General features: G+C 41.2%; 1 protein-coding gene across 1 annotated transcript in view; it reads left to right on the forward strand.

The window, feature by feature from the left end:
* LOC140194018 (uncharacterized) overlaps positions 1–20,899 on the forward strand; it is a 117,334-nt gene that overhangs the window by 91,413 nt on the left and 5,022 nt on the right. The window contains exons 8-10 of the mRNA XM_072251337.1: positions 2,537–2,652; positions 15,869–15,985; positions 17,887–17,997. Coding sequence (XP_072107438.1) covers positions 2,537–2,652; positions 15,869–15,985; positions 17,887–17,997 — 344 coding nt within the window. The remainder of the gene's footprint in view (positions 1–2,536; positions 2,653–15,868; positions 15,986–17,886; positions 17,998–20,899) is intronic.

Consider the following 20,899-nt stretch of genomic DNA (forward strand, 5'->3'; position numbering starts at 1 on the left):
ATTTAATAAATGCTTTTGGTATTTTTTCATTATTAAGAAATAGCACATAATGGTAGATATTGTAAATATAGTCATGGAAATCAAATTAAAACCTTTTTTAATAAACTCATGTATGCATTCTGAATTTTGTTTTCATTAATGGCACAGTTACATCTTGTGGAATTCACTGTGGCATCTGCAACCTGGGGTTAAAGTAACCAAAGTGGTCAGACAGAGGATCACATCCTTAAAGGTTAACTTGCACAAGATCTGTCCCTGAGGTGAAACATTGAGCAAATAAATCCCTTGGGACAGACTATGATTATTTTTCTCCACAGCAGAGCCATTCATGCAGTCCTATATTAATTGGATTCTTTTTTTTCAGTGAATTCCTTAGAACTATGCTGAATATATTCAAAGGTAACCATAGTAAATACTTGGATTTTAAGGGGCTGAGGGGATTACACTTGAACTGTGGCTAAGGTGAAAGATTAGCTGTAAATTTTATTGAATAGTGGAATAGGCACAAGTGTCTTAATGGCCTGTTCCTGTTTCATTTTCTTATGTTCTTTGAGTATTACTGAGCTGGGTCTGGGTGCCTAATTTCATTGGTTGTACATCACAAAGAACGTTCTGTCAGGCAGTTTCCTGCACTTACTCTGGAGATTTTGATGAGACAGAATTGATAGATCTTTAGAAGGAAACCATTTTTTGTTTACTCTTACAGCTGTTTGCTCAAATGTAGGTGAAGTAAAGTTGAGGTTTTTATTTGAAGTCATTGCCACCAAAACAATCTATTGGGGTGAGCAATTCAGCCACAAATACCTGAACCACTTGATTAACCCTTCCATTTATACCCACTCGCATTTCACTGGGCACAACCAAACATTGCATCAGATATCCAACAAGTGCTGATGGAAAATCAGACAAAGCTTAATCTTATACCATCAGTTTTCCAGCTGCATGTAAAATTCTGCCCATACCCTTTCCACGCAATCCTCTCTGATGAAGATAAGATTTCCATTTATTGTCATCGGTAAAGGAATTGAGTTTGGGCAATGATGTGCTCTTGAATTATAGCAGATAAGTACACAGCAAAAGTAGCTCGTTGTTTGCACAAGCACCTGAGAGAGAAATCAATGGGCTATGTAGGAACTGGAAAAGCTGAGAGTTATTCTGCACCACATTGTTTGCAATGCAGAAGATTCTTAATTGTGTGCATGCCAGTGCTAAACTGAGTGGTTTATCCTCACACCAGCCGCAAAAGGAAAATAGTGACCACTTCTATTTTCTTGATTGTCCACCATGACTATCACCTCCTAAGTGTTAGTAGCCTCACAGTATCTACCCTGTTCATGTCCTCTCCGAATGTTCAAGTCTGAGTTCGATTCTCATTCAACCATACGTGAATATGCATGCATACAGCCAAATGAAAGAGTGTTCTTCTGGGGCCAAGGTACAAAACACAGTACTGGCATCAAACACAGCACAAGACACATATAAACGTACAGCAAGTAAATGTACTTACAAAAAAAATATAACCCGAAGTCCCTGAATGAAATGTCCTGAAAATTGATGGTGCATGAATGCTTTCAGCAAGAGCAAGCAGTTTTCAAAAGTCCAAAGATAAACATACACACGCACGCAATCCAGCTTGTCATTCTACCAATGGAACACTAGAGGACAGCACCGATGGGAGGAGCAAGCCCCCAACTCAGCATGGACACTGCACTCTGCTCCGATGTCTCCTCTCCTGGACTGTTGCAACAGGCAAGCCTGCATCTTGAGGCCTAGTCCCCACTACAGCTAAGGCCACACAGTTACCCTGCTGTCTGTCTCACCAATAAACAAGGAAAATGGACCTGTAGCATTTCACATTTCCAATGTCTAGCAGGGTCTTGCAATTGTTAGAGAAAAATCCAAAACAATCACTCTCTGTTAGACTGCACACTGCCTTCATGCACTGACTCTGGCACCCTTCTGTGGCAGGCAGTAACAGGGTTCGCACAAAGACCAGGTCCTCCAACAACAAGCAGCTTGCTGATGGATTAGACCTGCAGAACTTGAAGTTCTTAATGCCCAGCGTTGTCTTTCGATTGTAAAAATGACAAAAACACCTGTGGTTGGGTCCCGAGAGGGAAAACACTGCCACCTTACCAAAAAAATGTCTCTGTGAGATCAGCTCTCCTTCATATGATCCCCACTGAATATTCTTTTTAATCTTTCCTCATAAGTCAGTCCTTGCACTTGAAGAATTTATACCAATTAAAAGTTACTTCACGAAAAGAAGTAGAGCAATTGCCATTAGATCTCATTCTACTCCTTCCATGATATGACTAAATCAGACAGGTAATGAGTTTCAGTAAGTTGCCAGCTTTACCAAGGCATTCATTCGTGAGTAAATTTCCTGAAGTTGAAGGTAGTGAATTCTTAAAATGGACTGAATAGTTTCTTCCCAAACTGAGCACCTTTGCTGGATCTCTGATCTTTTTAGAACTATTTCTAATCCATTACACTGAATGGTTAAAATTATAGCCTGAATATCTTTGTTTTATAGATGACCCCTTTGCAGTTGACCTTAACTCAGATTGGAGTCCACCAACAGAGGAATGGGGCAACTGGACAGGAGAGGAAATCTTAATAGTTCAAGAAGTTGAGAAGGAGAAGCTGAAGGTAATGATGAGAAGTTTGTACCGAAACAGAAACTCCAATGAAATGCTTCAGGTGTTCTTCATGTCCTATGGTACAGAAGTGTGTCCTAATTCAAAAATGTAGGTAAATTTGCAAAAAATGAAAAAAAAAGTTGCCAGTTTTGTAGAGGATTTGAACTACTTCAACACTGACCAGGGCAGAAATGAGGTGGAAAGGAATTGAGAGCACAGAATGTGTTTCAAATCGCAATACCAAGAGAAGACGGTAGTTATGAATTTAGGTGGAATGAAGATGCTCTAGTGGAATTGGAACACTAGCTTTCAATCAGAATAGTGCAGTTAAAAGACTAGCTGTACCGAAATTGATAGTGGTTTTAGCCATAATTTTCCATACTATCTGACTTCAAGCATATTTCTGAATGATTGGAAGCCAGTGAGATGCGGAGAAAGCGTTAAACTTAGTAATAAAAGGCCACTCAGCCTTACGTTGGTAGTAGATGCATTTTCAGAAAGAAATCATCATTTTGAAGAGCTGTGTGGGTAAGGTATGGGAATGCACTATAAATGGCATGATACTGTTGAGAGCAGATGAACAGAGATCATGTTCCCAGCTCCCTGAAGGTAGTCTGGTGGACAAAGTGGTGATTAAGATGTAGAACATGCATCTATTTATTGGCTAATACACAGAACCTAAGAGCAAGAGAATAATGCCGGAACTGGATGGCTTAAGCACTTGTTAACTATAGCATATCCACAGTTCTGGTCGCCACCTTACTGAAAGGATGTGACATTACTTGATAACTTGCAGAGGATGTATACAAATTTCCTGCAGGGCTGGAGAATTTTAGCTATGAGAAGAAATTAGCTAAGCTGGTTTATTTCTGGACAAAAAAAAAGCTGAAGGGAGTCTTAGTGAAGGTATATAAAACTTGGAAAGACCTAGACAGTATAATTAGGAAGGTTTAAAATTCTTTATCAAAGAATTAGGGAGTTGGAGAACCTTGTTAGAATTAAACTAATTAGAAAGTTCTGAGAGGAGTTTAAGAACAAAATTATTCAGGAAATGGTGTGTGTCTGGAACTTATTGCCTAGAAGAGTGGGGGAAACAGCAACCCTCATCAGGGTGGCATATTGGTTAGCGTGAAACTATTACAACTTGGGGTGTTGGGAGTTCAGAATTCAATTCCGATAAGGAGTTTATACATCCTCCCCGTGAATGTATGTGTTTCCTCCAGCTGCTCCAGTTTCCTCCCACATTCCAAGGACATACCGGTTAGTTGGTTAATTGGTCATTGTAAATTGTCCTGTGATTAGGCTGGGGTTAAATAGATGAGTCATTGGGCCAAAAGGGCCTGTTCTATGCAGTCTCTGTAAGTAAGTAAGTAAATAAATAAATAAATATTTATGTATGTATGTAGAGCACCTAGTTGAGCACTTGAATTTGCAGGCTTGTAATCTGCAGGCTATAGAACAGGGGTCCCCAACCTTTTTTGCACCGCAGACCGGTTTAATATTGACAATTTTCTTGCGGACCGGCCGATCGAGGGGGGGGTTCAAGTAGGGTTAACCTCACCTCATTGTGTCTTTTACAGTTAGGGTTGCCAACTTTCTCACTCCCAAATAAGGGACAAAAGTAGCAGTCAAATCCCGGGACACTTTACCCCAGGAAGGACTACCATGACCATGAAGCCTTGCACGGGCACCTGTGTGTGCATGCGTAAAGTGTGTGTGTGCGCATACGTGCCGATTTTTTCCCCCCACAAATCGGTTTTGCGTTCACCAGCAACTTTTATGTGTTGCTTGAATTTCCAGCATCTGCAGAATTCCTGTTGTTTGCATTCATCTTCCTGACTATACTGTACATACTTTATTTCTACTTTATATAGGCTGTGTATTTATCATATCATTCCTGCTTTTACCATATGTTAGTGTTATTTATTTTCGGTTTTATGAGTTATTTGGTATGATTTGTTAGGTTATTTTTTTGGGTCTGGGAATGCTTAAAAATTTTTCCCATATAAATTAATGGTAATTGCTTCTTCGCTTCACGCCATTTTGGCCCGAAAGGTTTCATAGGAACACTCTGCCTTAGCGGGGGAATTACGGGACAAGGGCGGTCCCATATGGGACAAACCAATTTAGCCCAATACACGGGATGTCCCGGCAAATATGGGACAGTTGGCAACCCTATGTTCAAGTTGAACAGTGGGGGTGACAGGGAATAAGGAAAGGTGCAGCTGACTCATATCGTTTCCTCACGGCCCGGTAGCACATGCTTTGTGGCCCGGTACCGGTCCGCACCCGGTGGTTGGGGACCGCTGCTATATATCATTATCTTGCTTGTACGATTAGTTCACATATACAAGGTGGCCAACGTTTTACATTTCTGTGATTCTTCTTAATAATGGAAATCACCTTTTCCAACGCGTAACCCCACAAATCCTTTGATAAACTATATTAAATTGTACACTTGCCTCACCGCTACACAAAGCATCCACCCCAGCTATTTACTTCTCTGCTTGGGAAAATTAATCCTTCTTAATTATACTGTCCTTTCTCTCTTAATATTGCCAAGCTAATCTTTCCTCTTAACTAACATCCTCCAGCCAAGCAACACCTCTGTGAGGCTTCCTGTAGTGTGTTAGCCAGAACTATAAATAACATATCCACAATGCTTAGATTAATATTTTGTCATTTACTGTAAATATTCAGTGTTATCATCTAATATGATCAGCGATGTTATGAACATACAGCTTTGAAATTTGCATTTGATATGAATGCACGTTAAAGAAAAAATGTTATAAAGCACCTTTCATAGTCACTCCTTATCTTGACATAATGCCTTTAAGCAAGCTTGGTGTGCTATCAGTAAAACTCACTCCTTTGTTTTAATGTGAGTTCAGGGATAGATACCAAACAAGGCATCTGAGTCTACACCCATGTTCCTTTTTTGAAAGATGTCACAATGTTTTAATTACATTCTTCTAAAAGAGTATTTGAGCACCGGTTTAATGTCTAATGTCCCAGCTAAATGACAACATACTGTAGTTGATAGTTAACAACAGCTCAACATTACACTGAGTGCCAGCCAAATTTCTTCATGGTTCAGTTCATTGTTATTCAACCGTACATATCTATACCGCCAAATGAAACAATGTCCCTCCAGACTAAGGTGCACAATACTACATATAACTCAAATGCATAACACATAAAATGATATTACCACATCATTAAGGACCCCACCACCCTGGACATGCCCTTTTCTCATTGTTACCATTGGGAAGGAGGTACAGAAGCCTGAAGGCCCACACTCAAAGTGATTCAGGAACAGCTTCTTCCCCTCTGCCATCTGATTCCTAAATGGACATTGAACCCATGAACACTACCTTACTACTTTCTTATTTTTTTATTTGCACTACTTGTTTTAACTAAACTGTTTAATAGACACATATATACTTAATGTAACTAAGTTTTTTTTCTCTATTTATCATGTATGTCATTGTTCTGTTGCTGTAAATCTCACGGCATATGCAGGTGATATTAAATCTGATTCTAAATTAACAAATAATAAAGTGTGCTTATAACACGTTATAAAGTGAACAGTATAACACAACTGGCACTTCATGCGTGATGAGAGCTGGGTGGTGGTGTGGAGTTCAGTAGCTTTATGGCCTGGAGCAAAACACTCTTTCCCATCCTAACAGTTCTTATCCTAATACTACAGTATCTCTTGGCTGATGGTTGTAGGTCAAAGGGATTGAACGGACGGGAGTGATCATTGACAATGCCAAGGGCCCTGATAAATATCTCTGATGGGTGGAAGAGACCCCAGTGATCCTGTCAGAGTTCTCACAACCCTTTGCAGGGACTTGCGATCAGATGCCTTGCAATTCCTGAACCAATAGGTGATGCAGCTCGTCAAGACAGTCACAGTGTACTCCTGTAAAAATTGGTTCGAGTGGGGTCCTCACTTGCCACAAGAGGTCCAGAGTATCCTTTCTGGAAAGCCATCCCACATGCAAGTAGGCAATTCCAGACCAAACTTGAATCACCGAAGGACGCTTGACAGCTCTGGTAGGGCTTAAATGCTATTACCTCTTACAAAGTGAAACCAAGCAACAGAGGTCACAAGGCTATGCTCCCTGATGAGCACAATGCCTTCTATGCTCACTTTGACCACCAAAACATGGAGGAACCTTCTCAGACTCCCACAGCCCCAGATGACCCTGTGATTTCAGTCTCAGAGGCCAACATGAGAGCATCCTTCAGGAGGGTGAACCCACAGAAAGCATCTGGCCCAGATGGGATGCATGACCAAGTAGTAAAGACTTGTGCTGATCAACAGGCTGTTGTGTTCACCGATATCTTTAACCTCTCGCTTTGGCAGTCTGCCCACCAGCTTCAGGCAAGCTTCAATTATACCGACGTGTAAGGAGAACGTGATAATCTGCTTCAGTGATGGTTGTCCAATAGCACTTACATCTATTGTAATGAAGCACTTTGATAAATTTGTGTTGAAACATATCAACTCCCGCCTGAGAAGCCACTTGGAACCATTCTAATTTGCCTACTGACATAACAGGTCCCCAGCAGATGCCATTTTGTTGACTATTTACTCCATTCAGGAACATCATATAACCATATAACAATTACAGCACGGAAACAGGCCATCTCGGCCCTTCTAGTCCGTGCCGAACACTTACTCTCACCTAGTCCCACCAGCCTGCACTCAGCCCATAACCTTCCATTCCATTCCTGTCCATATAGCTATCCAATTTTATTTTAAATGACAATATCGAACCTGCCTCAACCACTTCTGCTGGAAGCTCGTTCCACACAGCTACCACTCTCTGAGTAAAGAAGTTCCCCCCCATGTTACACCTAAACTTTTGCCCCTAACTCTCAATTCATGTCCTCTTGTTTGAATCTCCCCTACTCTCAATGGAAAAAGCCTATCCACGTCAACTCTACCTATCCCCCTCATAATTTTAAATACCTCTATCAAGTCCCCCCTCAACCTTCTACACGCCAAAGAATAAAGACCCAACTTGTTCAACCTTTCTCTGTAACTTAGGTGCTGAAACCCAGGTAACATTCTAGTAAATTTTCTCTGTACTCTCTCTATTTTGTTGACATCTTTCCTATAATTCGGTGACCAGAACTGTACACAATACTCCAAATTTGGCCTTACCAATGCCTTGTACAATTTTAATATTACATCCCAACTCCTATACTCAATGCTATGATTTATAAAGGCCAGCATACCAAGAGCTTTCTTCACCACCCTATCCACATGAGATTCCACCTTCAGGGAACTGTGCACAATTATTCCAAGATCCCTCTGTTCTATCGCATTCTTCAATGCCCTACCATTTACCATGTATGCCCTATTTTGATTAGTCCTACCAAAATGTAGCACCTCGCATTTATCAGTATTAAACTCCATCTGCCATCTTTCAGCCCAGTCTTCGAACTGGCCTAAATCTCTCTGCAAGCTTTGAAAACCTACTTCATTATCCACAACGCCACCTATCTTAGTATCATCTGCATACTTACTAATCCAATTTACCACCCCATCATCCAGATCATTAATGTATATGACAAACAACATATACATTCAAAGGTGCATACACCAGGATACTCTTTATCAACTACTGCTCAGCATTCAGTACTATCACCTCTTCAGAACTAATCAATAAACTTCAAGACCTTAGCCTCAATACCTCCTTGTGCAATTGGATTCTCAATTTCCTCACTTGCAGACCCCAGTCATTTGAACGAATGAATGAATGAAATTTATTTTGGTCAGTACAAACATAACAAAAAGCATCATTTTCAACGATGATTTGATAGCGATGATTTCATAGGACAAAAAATTACAACAAAAAACATAGATATTCTTTTAAACAGACCGAAAGGGTGTAGGCTGAAGCTGCAGCTTATTACGCCTCCCCCCTTACTTTACAACATTTGGCATCAATCATCATATCAAAACAAAAAATTTCATAATCTTTTAACAAAATCCAATTCCAAGTATCATTTGTTTACATTACTCCCATTCATTTTAAATCATGTATTTTATATTTGTTCATTAAATTATTTTTAAATAATTTTTAAACTTGTTAAGTGTAGTGCATGTTTTTAAATTCTCACTACAACTGTTCCATAGATTCACCCCTCTGACTGAAATTCAATGATTTTTTACATTTGTTCTTATTCTTTGTTTTTGAAATATACATGTTCCTCTCAAATCATGTTGACTTTCTCTCATTTTAAACAACCTTTGGATACTTTGTGGTAGCTGTCCATTTTTTATTTTATACATCATTTATATTATTTTAAGATGTACGAAATCTCTGAATTTTAAACTGTTTAGTTAAATAAATAGTGGATTGGTTGGCTCATAATAACTTGTCTCATTTACAATTTGTATGACTTTCTTTTGGAGTAGAAAAATTGAGTTTGTATTTGTTTTGTATGTATTTCCCCATACCTCTACACAGTAAGTCATGTATGGGACTATAATCTTTGTATAATGTATACAAAGATTCCTGATTTAAGAAATCTTGCGCTTTATACAGTATTGCAATAGATTTTGATATTTTTGCTTTGACATAATTTATATGTGGTTTCCAGCTTAATTTATTATCTTATTACCACTCATAAAAATTTTGTTTCTGATACCTTATCAATTTCAACATCATTTATTCTAAATTTACTATATGAGTTTGGTACACGGTTTCCAAATATTATGAATTTAGTTTTATTTCGATTCAGTGATAATTTGTTAGTATCAAACCATTTCTTTATAATTTTTAGTTCTTTCTCCACTGTATCCAAAAGTTGTTTCAGATGTTCCCCACTACAAAATATAATTGAATCATCAGCAAATAATATACATTTTAATGTCTGAGAGACCATACATATATCGTTTATATACAAAATGAACAGCAATGGACCAAGCAAGTGGAACCCCACAAGTTACCCTCAAAAGTTTTGAATTCGAGTTGTTTATATGTACATACTGATACCTGTCTTTCAAATAACTACTTAACCAGTCATGTACCACCCCTCTAATACCATATCTTTCTCATTTTGTTAATAATAATTTATGGTCAATGGTGTCAAATGCTTTTTTTAGATCAAGGAATATTCCCCACTGTGTATTCATTTCTTTCTATAGCGTTTGATATTTCGTCTACAAAATCTATTAATGCTATTGTAGTGGATCTGTTTCTTTCTGAAACCATATTGCTGTTCACAGAGTCTATTATGTTTTGTTATGAAATCATTTAACCTTCTTACAAATATTTTTTCCAATATTTTGGAAAACTGTGAGAGCAAAGAAACTGGTCTATAATTTGAAAATACATGTTTATCGCCAGCTTTGTATATTGGAATGATCTTGGCTATTTTCATTTTATTGGGAAATTTTCCAGCAATCAAAGACTGATTACAAATATGAGTCAGTGGTTTGACAACACAGTCAATGATGTTTTTAATTAAGTACATATCATATCCATTCCAATCTGTTGATTTCTTGCTCTTTGATTTATATACTATATCAATTTCAGATTGGTAACAACATCTCCTCCACAATCTTCATCAGCACAGGTGTACCACAGGTGTTCCATAACAGTTTTGTTTTACCAGTCAGATGTTCTTAGCCCCCTGCTCTACTTGCTGTTATACTTATGGCTGGGAGTTTAAGCACAGCTCCAATGCCATATTTAAGTTTGCTGATTACACCATTGTCATTGGCCAAATCAAAGGTGGTGACGATTCAGCATGTAGGAGGGACATTGTGGTGTTACAACAACAACCTCATTGACTTCAGGAGGAGGAAACTGAAGGTCCACGAGCCAGTCCTCATCAGGGAATCTGCGGAGTAGAGGATTACCACTTTAAATTCCTCAGTGTTATAATTTCAGAGGATCTGCCCTGGGCCCAGCATATAAATGCAATTACAAAGAAAGCACAGCAACATCTCTCTACTTCTTTAGAAGTTTGCAGAGATTCAGCATGACATCTAAAATTTTGACTAACTTCTATTGTACTTAATGCTCATTACGTTGCTGGTGTTTAGGGCAGCAGTGAAGGCCCTCCATCTGTTTGTCCTTGACCACTCAGGTGTAAAAGGATTCTTCATTGCTGTTTCCATAACAGTTTTGTTTTACCAGTCAGGGTTGTTAGCCCTGAGTTAAACCCCTGAACCTGGAGGACTGGTGGGCCACTTTTGGTCTGGCCTCCTGCCTTTGAGCTGTTTGGCATGGGTGACCCTACTAAGCCAAAGCATAAAGCCCTGACTCCAGCCAACATAGCTTTGGCTCTCGCACAAGCCTCCAAACCACCAACAAGGTTGTGGTCCTCTTAGAAGCTATAGATAGATGACAGAGAGTATGTTAACTAGCTGCATCACAGCCCGATATGAAAATAGCAATGCCCTTGAATGGAAAACCCTACAGAAAGTAGCGGGTACTGCCAGTCCATCATGGGTAAAGCCCTCCCCACCAGAAAGCATTTCTACATGGAGCACTGTCGCAGGAAAGTAGCATCCATTATTAAGGACCCCCACCAACCAGGTCATGCTCTCTTCTCACTGCTGCCGTCAGGAGGAAGGCACAGGAGCCCGAGGACCCACACCTTCAGGTTCAGGAACAGGAATCGTTATTGCCCCACAACCATTAGGCTCTTGAAATTTCACTTGTCTTCACTCGCCCTATCACTGAACTGCTCTCACAACCTATGGACTGGCTTTCAAAGTCCCTTCATCTCATGTTCTCGACATTTATTGCCTATTTATTTATTATCATTTTTTCTCTTTTTTATTTGCTCAATTTGTTGCCTTTTGCACACTGGGTGTTGAGTGCAGTCTTTCATTGATTCTAATGTGTTTCTTGGATTTGCTGTGTATACCCCACAAGAAAATGAATCTCAGGATTGTACATGCTGACATATATGTACTTTGATAATAAATTTACCTTGAAACCTCCTCAGGAAGTGTAGATACTGCCGTACTTTCTTGACCAAAGAGGTGGTATTGAGGAAACAGGTGAAATTGTCTATTATGTGCACTCCCCGAAACTTGTTGCTCTTAACTCTCTCCATGGAGGAGCCGTGTATGTGCATTGAAGAGTGGTCAGCCCGTGCCTTCCTAAAATCCACAATCATGTCTGGTGTTTTCCACATAGAGACTCAAGTTGTGTTCACACCATTTACCAGCTGCTCTACGTCCTCTCTGTATGCCATCTTGTCGTCATTACAGATGAGGCCAACCACTGTTGTGTCATCAGCGAACTTGATGATGCAGTTTGAACTGATCTAGCAATGCAAACATGTATCAGCAGTGGGCTGAGCACACAGTCCTGGAGAGTACTGGTTCTCGGCGTGACGGAGCTCGGGATCTTTCTGCCAACACAGACTGACTGTGGTCTTTCTGTCAAGAAGTCCAGGATCCAATCACAGAGAGAGGTGTTGTGACCCAATGAGGAGAGTTCACCCACCAGCTTCTGAGGGATGATTAGATGATCGTACTAAATGCTGAGCTGAAGTCGATAGACAGCAACCTGTCATTTGAGGCACCATTTTCCAGGCGGGACAGGACGGAGTGAAGTGCAGAGACTATGGCATCATTAGTGGACCAGTTGATTCATAAGCCAACTGGAAAGGGTCCAATGTAGCAAGAAGATAGAATTTAATGTGATCCATAACCAACTGCTTAAAGCACTTCATTATTGTTGAGGTCCGTGCTACTGGACAGTAGTTACTGAGGCAGGTTACTGGTGCACTCTTAGGCACCAGAATGATGATGACTGCCATGAAGCCTGAGTTAAACCACTTCTTCAATAAGTTTGACAATTGCCCTCCTGTTCACCCCCCCCCGCCTCAGCACACCAGTTCCAATGCTGTCCCTCTTCCCTCCTCCCCCCTCCAGTTCAACACGTAGATGAACAACCCAGGCTACCACTGTCTACATCCCTTCCTTCTGCACATACCAGCCACACCTCTACATACCAACTGCTATCGTCCCAATCTTCACCTTCACATCCCCCACCTTCCTCCAATTCCCCAGTCATCATGGACTCACCTTCACTACTGAGCAGGTAAGAAGGGCTCTGGGGAAACCCAGACATGGCAGAGCATTGGGACCAGATCATGTGAACCTCAAGGTCCTGAGGGAGTGTGCTGAGCAGCTGTGTGGAGTTCTCCAGTGCATTTTCAGTCTGAATCTCAGCCTGGAAAGGGTCCCAACTGTGTGGAAAACAGTACCCAAGAAGGGCTGACCAAAAGTCTTGAATGATTACCGTCCAGGGGCCTTGACCTCACACATCATGAAGACCTTAGAGAGGTTGGTTCTGGCTCACCTCTGATCCTGGTCAGATCAGCCCTCGATGCCCTGCAGTTTGCCACCGGGAGCACATTGGAATTGATAATGCTGTCATCTACCTGCTGAACAGAACCTATTCCCATGTGGATAAGCAGGGCAGCACTGTGAGAATCATGTTTTTTGATTTTTCTAGTGCCTTCAATACCATTGCTGGGGGGAAAGCTCCATTCAGTGCAAGTTGGCACTTCCATTGTATCCTTTATAATGGACTACCTGACTAACAGACCACAGTTTCTGTAGCTTCAGAGCTGTGTGTCAGACATGGCTATAAACAGCGCTGAGGCCCCACAGAGGACTGTATTGGCTCCCTTCCTGTTTACCCCGTATATCTCACACTTAGATACAACACTAAGTCATGCCACCTGCAGAAATTCTCTGATGACTCAGCAGTAGTTGGGTATATTAAGGGAGGATGGGAGGATGGGAGGACTGGAGGATGAATACAGGGCCCTGGTGGAGGACTTTGTCAAATGGTGCAAGCTGAATCATCTGCAGCTCAACATCAGTAAGACAAAGGAGATGGTGATGGGCTTTAGGAAGACTTCCTGTTACTACTGATGGTGAAGATGTGGATGTGGTGAGGCCCTACAAGTAACTAGGGGTGCACCTGAACGACAGACGGGTGAAGTGCCAACACAGAGGCTGGGTACAAAATGGGCCAGATTAGCCTCTACTTCCTGAGGAGGCTGAGATCCTTTGGAGTATGCAGACCCATCCTTCGCATGTTCTACCAGTATGTTATCACTAGTGTAATCTTCTATGCGATGGTGTGCTGGGGCAATGGCAACCACATGGGTAATGCCAGTAAACTGATTAGAAAGGCTGGTTCTGTTATAGGAGTCAAACCAGATATACTGGAGGTTGTGGTAGAGCAAAGGACCTTCCAGAAAATCCTGGCAATTCTGGACAATGTTCCTCACCTCCTAGATGCCACTTTGCTGAACAGAGGAGCACTTTTTGTACTAGACTAAGATAACTGCTCTGCTCCAAAGAGAACTATATGAGGTCCTTCTTACCCTCGGCCATCAGGCTGTGTAATGAGTCAACCTATAGCCAGGGAAGTGAGCTTGTAACCTTTGGCTTGTAAATCTTGTCTGTCTATCTGGAAGAGAAGTGTCGCTGTCATTAAAGTGCAGGGTGGACTTGTAGCCTTACTGTCTGAATGTCCTGACACATGCACTTCATGTCTCTGGTGTCGCAGAAATAGCTGTACATCTATCCTGCTTTGCCTTCCTCCCTCAACCTCATTCATCCCATCACTGAACTGTCCCACAACCTATCAACTCATTTTCAAGGACTCTTCAATGTTATGCTTTTGATATTTATTGCTTATTTATTTGTTATTGTTGTATTTTTATTTTTTCTCAGTTCAAGCTGGTTGATCCTGAGTAATGGGCATAGCCAAGCACACTCATTTCTCAATTGCTAGGAACTTTTGGACTATCCTAGTGATGTTTAGTATTGTGGCTTTCTGGAGATTTACTTAAATATTTCTATGTAGCTGTGTAACTATATACATAGGTTTTCTTGTTATTACTTTATTCTCTTTTTGTATTTACACAGTGCTTTCCCACACCATCAAAGTTCAAAGTAAATTTATTTTCAAAGTACATATTTGTCAACCCTGATATTAATTCTTGCACATTGGATAGGGGCGGTCATTCTTGAATTCTATTGTGTTTCTTGTATTTACTGTGAATGTCTGCAAGAAAATGAACCTCAGGGTTGTATATGGTGACTTAAATTTGCTTTGAATTTTGCTGCAGGAAAGCACAGCTTGCTGACCTGAGAGCTGTCTTATCCCCCAATCTGAATGCTGCATCCTGATCTCTCCACCATGCCTGCACCTCTGCTGTCAGCCATGGCTTCTGACTTGCTTTCAGATACAGTAGATGTGTTTAATAATGGTGACATCCTCAATGTACTTCTCTATGTAGCCAGTCACAGATCTCATATATTCATCAACGTTAATGTATTGGTTGTAGGTAGCCACCTCACTGAACATGTCCCACGACACTGATGTTGGTCCTGCTGGCCAGGTCTACATAGAAACATAGAAAACCTGCAGCACAACACAGGCCCTTCAGCCCACAAAGCTGTGCCGAACATGTCCTTTCCTTAGGACTACCTAGGCTTTACCCATAGCCCTCTATTTTCCTAAGCTCCATGTAGCCATCCAGGAGTCTCTTAAAAGACCCTATTGTTTCCACCTCAACCACCGCCGCTGGCAGCCCATTCCACGCACTCACCACTCTCTGTGCAAAAAACAAAAAACTTACCCCTGATATCTTCTCTGTACCTACTTCCAAGCAGCTTAACACTATGCCCTCTCGTCCCAGCCATTTCAGCCCTGGGGAAAAGCCTCTGATTATCCACACGATCAATGCCTCTCATCACCTTGTACACCTCTATCAGGTCACCTCTCATCCTCCATCACTCCAAGGAAAAAAGGCCAAGTTCACTCAACCTGTTATCATAAGGCATGCTCCCCAATCCAGACAACATCCTTGTAAACCTCCTCTGCACCCTTTCTATGGTTTTCACATCCTTCCTGAAGTGAGGCAACCAGAACTGAGCACTGTACTCCAAGTGAGGTCTGACCAGGGTCCTATATAGCTGCAACATTACCTCCTGGCTCTTAAATGCAATGTCCTTATCTCCCTTCGTACTGGTTTGACAGTAGTCAGTATGCAGGAATTAGCATATCAGATAACTGGTCAGAGTATCCAAGATGAAGACAGGGAGCAGCTTTGTATGCACCAGGACATTTGTTGTGGAATATTATACACAATGCAGTGAATTAAGGGCCAATGATTTAAATACTGTAATGAATTTTGTTCCTGTTGCCCAGATGTCTGAAGAAGAAGAAGAAAAGTCTCAGATGAATCCTGCAAGCAGTGGGAAGTCAAAACGAAAGAAGAGGAAGAAGAAGGGCAAGCATGCAGAAGATTCTGTTGGAAGGGAAGTGGTATGTGGTGTCAAAGATAAAAAAAGTCTTTTTGAAAAGCATTCTTGATGATTGTTTAATCAACAAGAAGTAAGGGTACTAACTAAGCATATCTAGTACAACAGAATGCCTCAAGGCACAACACAAGTACAGAATGAAACTGAGTTATTATCCTTTTAAGATTTTTGGATGAAATTCCTGCCAGTTCAGATTAAAGTTTTTTTCATATTTTTGAATATATTTTACTTTAAATCAAGAAGATACAGTAAAATAATTTGCATCATCAATTGTTTGTAAAATTTCCTATGGAGTGAATTTAAGAGCTTTCAACAAGATCAGTTTAAGTACATTTTGTTAGAACATTAGTTTCAAAATGGATTCAGAGTTAAGACATGCAGTGTAATAATTGTTGAGCACAAGAGACAAATTATCTCTGTAAATTTGTTGAACATTTTAAATCTACTGGAAGAATGCAAAGCATCTAAATGCTCAAAGACAGGATACCAATCTGAGAATAAAATCTGTTCCTGTTCAAGGTGGTAATTGGCTTTTGGTAATATACTCAACCTATATTTGTATTTTCAGTACAACACACCTATTTTGGTCACAGAATGGGATGGATCTGTATCACCAGCCCTTTTTCAAAGAAAACAATTCTGTCTGCAAAATGCCATATAACCTGTTTAATACAAAGCTATTAGTTTTGATTAAATACTCTAGATTTTGCAAAGCACTGTACATCTGGTCTCAGGTACATTTTTTTTCATCTTGTCCAAGCAGTGAATAACTCATGTACTTGATATACCAAATATTGATTGATTTTAACCAATTCACTGACATTGTTGATGCATGGATATAAATATACAATCTTTGCTAACAGAACTATGAAGAACTTGAGAGGCATTCCTTCACAGAGTTGCGAAAGTTCTTTGATGTAGGATGACCTTTCACATTCTTCTTCTGTGCCGTGAAAATATTAAAATCAAGTTCAGCTCAGTTTACCAGAAATGCGCAGAGAGCTGGCAACTGGATCGCATTATTGCCTTCATTGTGCCCAAACATACATGTAGCTTTCCTCTAAAATCCCCTCACATCAGTCCCTGGTGGCAATATCTGAAATCCAATTTCCTTCCAGCTCCATCAATTTTCCTACAAGCCAAAAGCAAATAAAAATAATCACAACTAGAGGGAGGCTGTTTAGCTCATCAGGCTGAAGCTGGTTCTTTGTAACATTCACAACACGCTGGAGGAACTCAGCAGGTCGGGCAGCATCCGTGGAAATGATTAGTCAACGTTTCCGGCCGGAACCCTTCGTCAGGACTGAAGAGGGAAGGGGCAGAGGCCCTATAAAGAAGGTGGGGGGAGGGTGGGCAGGAGAAGGCTGGTAAGTTCCAGGTGAAAAGCAAGTAAGGGGAAAGATAAAGGGGTGGGGGAGGGGATAGGCAGGAAAGGTGAAGAAGGAATAGGGGAAAACACAATGGGTAGTAGAAGGAGGCGGAACCATGAGAGAGGTAGTAGGCAGCTGGGGGAGCTGGTTCTTTGTAAAGACTATACCATTAGCCCCATCCCCTTGCTCCGGATTTGCTTCCCACCCCCATAATATATCATCTAATTTTCAAAGTTAATATTGACTCCATTTGAGCCAGTACTGCCTTTCAGATTACAATAGCGCACTTAAAAAATAGTCACTGCTACTTGGATTCTCCATTGACTGCACAAAAAAAGCTAAGCACAATAATTTTGTCATTCTGCAAATTATTGCTTTACTATTGAATTGTGTTTCATGGAATAGCAGAAGAAGAAGGACAAGAATATAATTTGAAAGGAGAAAAGTCGCTCTTCGTTTTGGGAAGTGAATGACTCAGGTTTTAAGTAAGAAAGATTTAGCAAAGCAAGGAGTAAAGTCGCATTTTGTTTTCTAGATGACATTGGAGAAACTGAGTTCTATATCACAAAATGAACCAGGCAAAACGCATCCAGTTACTGCTGGCTTCTCTGATGTCCATTTTGTTATAACGGAGTCAGAAACAAAGGTTGGTAAAGTTTTGTTTTGTTCTGAAATTTTTCAGATGGAGGTAGAAGTAGGGCAAAACATTGTTTGACTGCAATGTGAAATAGACAGTTTTGAATTCTGTCCTGTTTATAGGATGCATTCTAACATTTGAAACTTGTGACAGAATTTCAAGAAAATTACTTAGATGATCAGAAAATCACAGTACTGCCGATCTGCTCACCACCTTATCTCAAACGTGGAACACCTTCTTAGACAAAGGTGGAGAAGTGTGTGTCATAGCCCTGGATATCAAAGGAGCATCTGACAAGGTCTAGCATAATGGACTCTGTGTTAAGCTGAGACCCAAAGGAATATCTGGAAAGCTGCTTAGATGGCTGCAGAGCTACCTTCATGGATGGACCATCAAAGTTGTTATCTCTGGTCAGGCTTCTGATTCTTCAACCATCAGTGCATCTGTACCACAGGGTTCAATACTTGGGCCACTTCTGCTTTCCATCTTTATTGACGACTTGGTTGATGCATGCAGTAACGAGCTATACCTGTATGCTGACAACACCACACTATTTGCAGCAATTAGAGCAGGAGAGAGTAATACAGTGGCAGCAGGCCTGAATAGGGATCTTGACAGGATGAAAGCCTGGGCAGACGACTGGAATGTCACCTTTGAGCCTACTAAGTGGTGATGTCTAGGAAGAGGAATCCATCTAACCCCGACCTGTATTTTGGGAACTGCAAGCTGGATTTAAAGAAGGAGCTAATAATGCTTGGTGTTAATATTGACAGCAAGTTGATGTGGGATAACACACATAAAAATTGCTGGTGAACACAGCAGGCCAGGTAGCATCTATAGGAAGAGGTACAGTCGACGTTTCGGGCCGAGACCTTTTGTCAGGAAGGGTCTCGGCCCAAAACGTCGACTGTACCTCTTCCTATAGATGCTGCCTGGCCTGCTGCATTCACCAGCAATTTTTATGTGTGTTGCTTGAAATTCCAGCATCTGCAGATTTTGTCGTGTTGGTGTGGGATGAATACCTTTCCACTATTTCAAACAAGACTGGACAAAGGCTTAGAGCTCTGTGGAAAGTAGCATTCAAACCAGACAAAGAAGGCAGAGCCACGGTTTACAAAGCCCAGGTACAAGTATCATGGAGTATGCCTGCTTATCATGGATGAATGCCTCGGAGTGTCCTCAGCCAGCTTGATTCCATTCAAAGAAAGGCTCTCAGGATTATAGGTGTACATGACACTACAGCTCGTGAGAAGCTAGCCATCAGTAGCTTACACCACAGAGGACAGTTTGCTGCAGCTACTGTGCTGTACAAAACGCACAGCAGCCACAGCCCTGCAGACCTTCGCGCCATGCTGCCTTCCTCTTATGAGAGACGGCGCACCACACGATCAAGTTTATTTATTCATGCTCAGGCTGTTTCTATGCCTGATGCGAAAACCTACACACTGGATAGAAGCTTCCTTCACTGTGCTATCAGAATTTGGAACAGCCTTCCAGATGCTGTGGCTGGAAACATTTGCGATGATGGGGTCCAAGCCTTCAAGAGTCGAGTTCACAAACGCCTATCATCTCTGGGAGGGAAGTCACATGCTTCTTCATAAGCTATCATGAAGGGGACCGGGATGGCAATGCTTGGTTGTTGGTAGGTAGGGTTAATACCTGACTTTCAAGAGCACTTGTGAGTTATGTTCCGGCTGGACTTAGTCCTTAAACTGCTGGAGAACAGTGCGGAAAGAACAGGTGCTGGTTTCTCCCGGTAGGGATTAGTTTTTAGTTCCAAGTGCTCCTGCCACGTTTTGTCACCCTGCAACCTTATCCTTCAATCTCTTTGAATTATGGAGGACAGCATGTGTATAAATGTCTCTCTCCAGCAGACTTCATCATGATTCCAGTATTTCTACTATTTTTTAACGTTTCTTAATTGTACATATGATTTCTTTTGTGTTCGATGGCTGAGCAGCAGTGAACCATCTGATTGGCCTATCGGAGTTCTCCTTGGGAACTAGTTGACTTGATCAGCATTTCTGATCTGGCTGCTGTTCAGGACTGCACTTAAAAAAAAAACGACAGTTAACAACCTCTCTCAAGCTTGTAAAAGAACACCATAATATTGAAGGACAGTATAGATGCACGTTGATGGTCCAAAGGACAGCGATAAAAGCCACGTTAATTTCTGTGGCCACTGACTGTCTAGTTAAACTCCTTCCTCCAGGACTTTCTTTCTACAACCCTCAAGGTGGTCATTCCCTTAGCTCTGCCACTGTTCAGCTCTGATGTCCTTCCTCTCACCCTCTCACTACTGCAAGTGATAATTCTGCTTCCACTCTGCTGAGGAGCCTTTGGCTATCCTGCAGATAACTAACAGCAGGAGTCCTCAACCTTTTTTGCCAACGGACAAGAGTAGCAGTCAAATACGTTGTGTTTACCCAGAGAAAGACTACAATGACCATGAAGCCTTGCGCGGGCACCAGTGCGCTTGCATGACCTGCACAGGCGTGTACCAGCCGATTTTTTTTCTGCAAACCGTTTTTGGCAATTCTGTTCACGGGGAGGGGTTAACTCACGACCGGAATATAGGTGATAAGTGGCTAATACACTCAATTTTGTTTCTAAAATGATTTATCTAACGAATTTAATATTAAATACACAGCGCGTATTTCCTCGCACGAATATAGTGATAAGTCAATTATCAGGGGAGGACAGGGGAGCTTGAAGTAAGTGTTGAACGAACTTCCAGAAAAAGTGGTAGAGGCAGGTTCGATATTATCATTTAAAGAAAAATTGGACAGGTATATGGAGAGGAAAGGAATGGAGGGTTATGGGCTGAGTGCAGGTCGGTGGGACTAGGTGAGAGTAGTGTTCGGCACGGACTAGAAGGGCTGAGATCGCCTGTTTCCGTGCTGTAATTGTT

The sequence above is a fragment of the Mobula birostris genome, chromosome 2 (assembly GCF_030028105.1).
Source record: "Mobula birostris isolate sMobBir1 chromosome 2, sMobBir1.hap1, whole genome shotgun sequence".
NCBI lineage: Eukaryota > Metazoa > Chordata > Chondrichthyes > Myliobatiformes > Myliobatidae > Mobula > Mobula birostris.